The sequence below is a fragment of the Abrus precatorius genome, unplaced genomic scaffold, assembly GCF_003935025.1.
Source record: "Abrus precatorius isolate BTA unplaced genomic scaffold, Abrus_2018 Scaffold9, whole genome shotgun sequence".
Taxonomy (NCBI): domain Eukaryota; kingdom Viridiplantae; phylum Streptophyta; class Magnoliopsida; order Fabales; family Fabaceae; genus Abrus; species Abrus precatorius.
The window spans coordinates 13,291,457-13,296,879 of NW_020874439.1; the positions used below are offsets into that span (position 1 = coordinate 13,291,457).

The 5,423-nt window shown below is 40.5% G+C and overlaps 1 protein-coding gene across 1 annotated transcript; it reads left to right on the forward strand.

Annotated features, from left to right (window-relative positions):
* LOC113850853 lies at positions 1 to 4,916 on the forward strand. Its single transcript, XM_027481378.1, has 2 exons — positions 1 to 244; positions 1,031 to 4,916. Exons 1-2 carry the CDS (start codon positions 1 to 3, stop codon positions 1,654 to 1,656), a joined length of 870 nt encoding a protein of 289 aa, XP_027337179.1. The 3' UTR covers positions 1,657 to 4,916.
* The last annotated feature ends 507 nt before the right edge of the window (positions 4,917 to 5,423 follow it).

Here is a 5,423-nt window from a genome sequence, read left to right on the forward strand (position 1 = left end):
ATGATGCAACAGATTGCTGCAAACAACCTGCAGTTTCAACAGAACATGCAAGCAACCGTCCAGGATTTGAAGATTCAGGTTGGACAGCTAGCCACTCAAGTGAGTCAGATTCAGTCTCAAGGCTCCAGTAATTTGCCTTCTCAAACAGTCATGAATCCAAAGGGCAATGTGAGTGCTATTACCCTGCGAAGTGGAAAAGAGTTACCAGCAGTTGTAGCTGCAGCACCAGATTCTGAAAATGAGAGTAGTGCCACTGAAAAACATGTTCCGTTGCCTTTCCCGAGCAGACCAGCAGCAGCAAGAAAAAAACCAGAGTCGGACAATGAGTTGCTGGACATGTTCAGCAGAATAGAAGTAAATATTCCCCTCCTTGACGCCATCTGACAAGTTCCAAAATATGCAAAGTTCCTAAAGGAATTGTGTACCAACAAGAGGAAGCTAAAGGGCAATGAGAGAGTGAGCATGGGAAGAAATGGCTCTGCACTCCTCCAGAATAAAAATGTGTCTGCAATCATTCCACAAAACTTGCTCCCTGAGTTGCCACAGAAGTGCAAGGATCTAGGAACTTTCACCATCCCTTGCACTATTGGAGAGGAAGTTTTTACAAATGCTATGCTGGATTTAGGTGCTTCAATTAATGTTATGCCTGCATCTGTTTTTAGATCCTTGCAGATTGGAGATTTGATTCCTACAGGAATTGTAGTCCAGTTAGCAAACAAGAGCACTGTGCAGCCACTTGGTGTCGTAGAAGATGTTCTTGTCAAAGTTGAGGACCTCCTTTTCCTTACTGATTTTTATATTCTAGAGATGGAGGATGACCTGCCCAGCCATGCTACATTGATCCTTGGGAGACCATTCTTGAGGACGGCACGAACAAAGATAGATGTGCATGCAGGGACCCTTTCTATGGAGTTTGGTGACAATTTGGTGCAGTTCAACATTTTTGAGGCAATGAGACACCCAACAGAAAACCATTCTGTTTTCAGTTTGGATGTTATTGATTTACTTGTTCATGATTGTACAAATTTAGATGATTTGTTTGCTGATTCCTCAGACCTTACTGACCCATCATGTGCTTGTGATGATTCTTCTGTGTGTGCTGTTTGTAGTGTTGATGTTGCAGGTGCAGCAGATATGGTTACACCAGTAGATGATTCACTACCAGCAGTTGATCTAGCTCCATCTCCATCAATAGAGCTTAAGCCTTTACCTGCACATCTGAAGTATGCTTACCTAGAGGACAACCAGCGACTTCCTGTCATTATAGCTCGGGATCTCAAATCTGATCAAGAGGAGAGATTACTGCAGGTCTTGAGAGATCATAGGAAGGCCATTGGTTGGACCCTTGCTGATCTTCCTGGAATTAGTCCTGCCATTTGTATGCACCGAATTTTATTGGAGGATGAGTTTCGACCTGTGAGACAGCCACAGAGGCGACTCAACCCTACTATTCTAGATGTTGTGAAGAAGGAGGTCACAAAGCTACTGGCAGCAGGTATTATTTATCCTATTTCTGACAGTAAGTGGGTTAGTCCTGTGCAGGTGGTCCCAAAGAAGACTGGGATGACTGTGGTGAAGAACCAGGATGATGAGTTGGTTCCAACTAGAGTTCAAAATAGTTGGCGAGTTTGCATAGATTACAGGAGACTTAACTAGGCAACTCGCAAGGATCATTTCCCTCTTCCATTCATCGATCAGGTATTGGAAAGGCTGGCAGGTAAATCCCATTACTGCTTTTTAGATGGATTTTCTGGGTACATGCAGGTTCATATTGCACCGGAGGACCAGCACAAGACCACATTCACCTGCCCATTTGGCACATTTGCTTACACTAGGATGCCATTTGGCTTGTGCAACGCTCCGGGCACCTTTCAGAGGTGTATGGTTAGTATATTTTCTGACCTTTTGGAGAGTTGCATGGAGGTGTTTATGGATGATTTTACTGTCTATGGTTCTTCATTTGATGCATGCCTAGAGAATTTATCTAAGGTGTTACATAGGTGCATCCAAACTAACCTTGTGTTAAATTTTGAAAAGTGTCATTTTTTGGTCACACAGGGTATAGTCTTGGGTCACTTAGTCTCCAGTCAAGGTATTCAGGTTGATAAGGCTAAAATTGATATCATTGCTTCTCTCCCTTACCCCACTTCTGTGAGAGAAGTGCGTTCCTTTCTTGGACATGCAGGTTTTTACAGGAGGTTTATACAGGACTTCAGCAAGATTGCATTACCATTGTCCAAGTTGCTGCAGAAGGAAGTAGAGTTTGTTTTTTATGAGCCCTGTCAGCTAGCTTTTCAGGAGTTGAAGAGGCGGCTGACCACCACACCCATTGTTCAGCCACCTGATTGGGAGCTTCCTTTTGAGCTCATGTGCGACGCATCCAACTTTGCACTTGGAGCTGTTTTAGCTCAGTGGGTTGGGAGACTTTCTCATGTTATAGCCTATGCTTCTCGCACGTTGGATGCAGCTCAAGTTAATTACACCACTACTGAGAAAGAGCTTCTAGCTATTGTATTTGCCTTAGATAAATTTCGTTCATATTTGCTAGGCTCTAGGATTATTGTGTTTTCTGACCATGCAGCTTTGAAATTCTTGTTGAAGAAGCCCGATGCTAAACCTAGATTGATCAGGTGGATGCTTCTCCTTCAGGAGTTTGATGTTGAGATCAGAGATAGGAGTGGTGCAGAGAACTTGGTAGCAGACCACTTGAGTAGGATTAAGGGAGGGAATGTTGATCCCTTTCCTATTAGAGATGATTTTCCTGAGGAGCAGTTGATGCAGTTGCATGATATTACTCCTTGGTTTGCTGATATTGTGAATTACTTGGTTGCAGGTGTCTTTCCTCCAGATGCATCTAGAGCACAGATAGCCAAACTTGAAAAGTGAGGCTAAATATTATGTTTGGGATGACCCTTATTTGTGGAGATTTTGCAGTGACCAGGTAATCCGCAGGTGCATTCCAGATCACGAGATCCATTCTATGCTTCAGTTTTGTCATAGTTAACTTGTGGGAGGACATTATGGATCATACAGGACAGCTAGGAAGGTGTTGGAGAGTGGGTTTTACTGGCCTACCATTTTCAGAGATGCACATCAGATCTCTAGCACCTGTGAGCAGTGTGAAAGAGCAGGGACGACCATTACACACAGGCATGAGATGCCCCAGCAACCGATCATTTTCTGTGAGGTTTTTGATGTTTGGGGTATTGATTTTATGGGTCCATTCCCTGCATCTTTTGGTTACACATTCATTTTACTAGCTGTTGATTATGTTTCTAAATGGGTGGAGGCTAAGGCCACCAAAACTAATGATTCTAAAGTTGTTGTGGATTTTGTTAGATCCAACATTTTTTGCAGATTCGGTGTGCCTAAAGCCATTATCAGTGACAGGGGAAGCCACTTCTGCAATAGGAGCATGCAGGCTTTGCTTCATAAGTATGGGGTTGTGCATAGAGTGTCTACAGCTTATCATCCCCAAACTAATGGGCAGGTTGAGGTTTTTAACAGGGAAATCAAGCAGATTTTGCAGAAGATAGTCCACCCCAATAGAAAGGATTGGAGCAAATTTTTGGAGGATGCTCTTTGGGCCCATAGGATGGCTTACCGGACACCGATTGGGATGTCCCCTTACAGGATTGTGTTTGGTAAAGCATGTCATCTGCCCGTTGAGATCGAGCATAGAGCATATTGGGCGGTTAGACATTGTAACTTAGAGTTTGAACAAGCAGGTATGGAAAGGAAGCTTCAATTACAACAACTTGAGGAGCTTTGCTTGGAGGCCTATGAGAGCTCGAAGATCTATAAAGAAAAAGTCAAACGTTTTCATGATAGAAATATTTTGAGAAAGGAGTTCAAAGTGGGCGAACAAGTGCTTTTGTTCAATTCCCGCCTAAAACTTATAGCCGGTAAACTTAGATCTAGATGGGATGGTCCTTTTGTTATTACTAATGTGTTTTCCCATGGTGCAGTTGAGATTAAGAATAAAGTTACCGGTAGCATTTTCAAGGTCAATGGACATCAACTCAAGGAATTTCATCAAAGTCCAAAGTTGGAGGAGAAAAATGTAGAAAGCATAGCCTTGGAAGCACCAACCCTTGGACCTTGAGGGAGTTCTTTCCCCATTCTGTATTCTTTGAAATTGTCTTTGTTGTGTTGCTGCATTGAGGGCAATGTGATTTTTAGTGTGGGGGGAGTTGCATGCATATTGTGTTGCTATTTTCTGTTTTCATTTTTCTGGTTTTTTGTTTTCATTTTCTGTTCTGCTGTTTCTGTTTTCATTTTTCATTTTCTGCTGTTTCTGTTTTGCTGTTTTCTATTTTCATTTTTTTTGCTGTGCTGATTTCTACAGATTTCATTTTCTGTTCTGCAGTTTTTGTTTTCTGTTGCAGATTTCATTTTTCTGCTGCTGTTTATAATTCTATTTTCTGTTTTTCTGCTGTTTTGGAGTACGAATTCTGCATGTTTTTTGTGCCTCTACTTTTCTGTTTTGATGATGTTTTGTTGGAGTAGTTACACAAATTTTCATTCTTTCCTTTTAATTTCTAGATGTAGGAATTGTGAAAGTTGTTACACCATTTTTAGTTGATAGGTTGCAATACTTGATATGAGTCATTTTTACATTTTTAGTTGAGCAAGTTACTTGAAAAAGGATGAGTTTGATTCATTAATGATAGAATATGAACCTTGTGAGAATTTTGAGCATATTTTACTTCTTTCTTGTGTGATTTCACTCATGTTGCTAGATTACCTTTGGTTTTGCCTTGTATCTTTTTGAAGCTTCTTGTCACATGCATTATTGATATGATTTAGGCCTTCTTTCAAAATGTAGCCACTTTGCCAAATTGACTTACCTCGCATTAATTCCACTTGTTTACCCCCTTTGAGCCTTTATAACCCTTCCTTGACTTTAGCTCATTATGAACTATAAAAATAAATAAATAAATAAAATTAAATAACCATGATGTTCCATAACCTTAGGGATTAAAGGAGCTTTGGAATTGTTTTGGGAATGGGTCTTTAATAAGTGTGGGGGTACTTCTAGGGAATGCTTATTCTAAATTGTGGATATTGATGTTGAGTTGTTTGGTATTAAGAAAAAAAAAATACATAGGATTTAGGAGATGTTTCAAGGGGTAATCCCTTTGCTTATTTGAACTTATTCCCCATTGCTCCTCTTTTCTCTTTGGTTGTTTAGCCTTAATATCTTTCTCACCTAACCTTTACCTTGGCCACATTACAAGCTAAATAAAAGTCCTTTTGATCTTTAATTGCATGTGTTTCAAGTTGTGGAAATTAGAAGCTTGTCAAAACTTAAGTGTGCTACTTTTCATGTTGTGATTGAGTGTAAACACTAGCCGAATTTTTATTTTTTTTAGAGTTAAGAGCTATATACTACCTTGTGAGGTTCTATCATTGTTGAATCT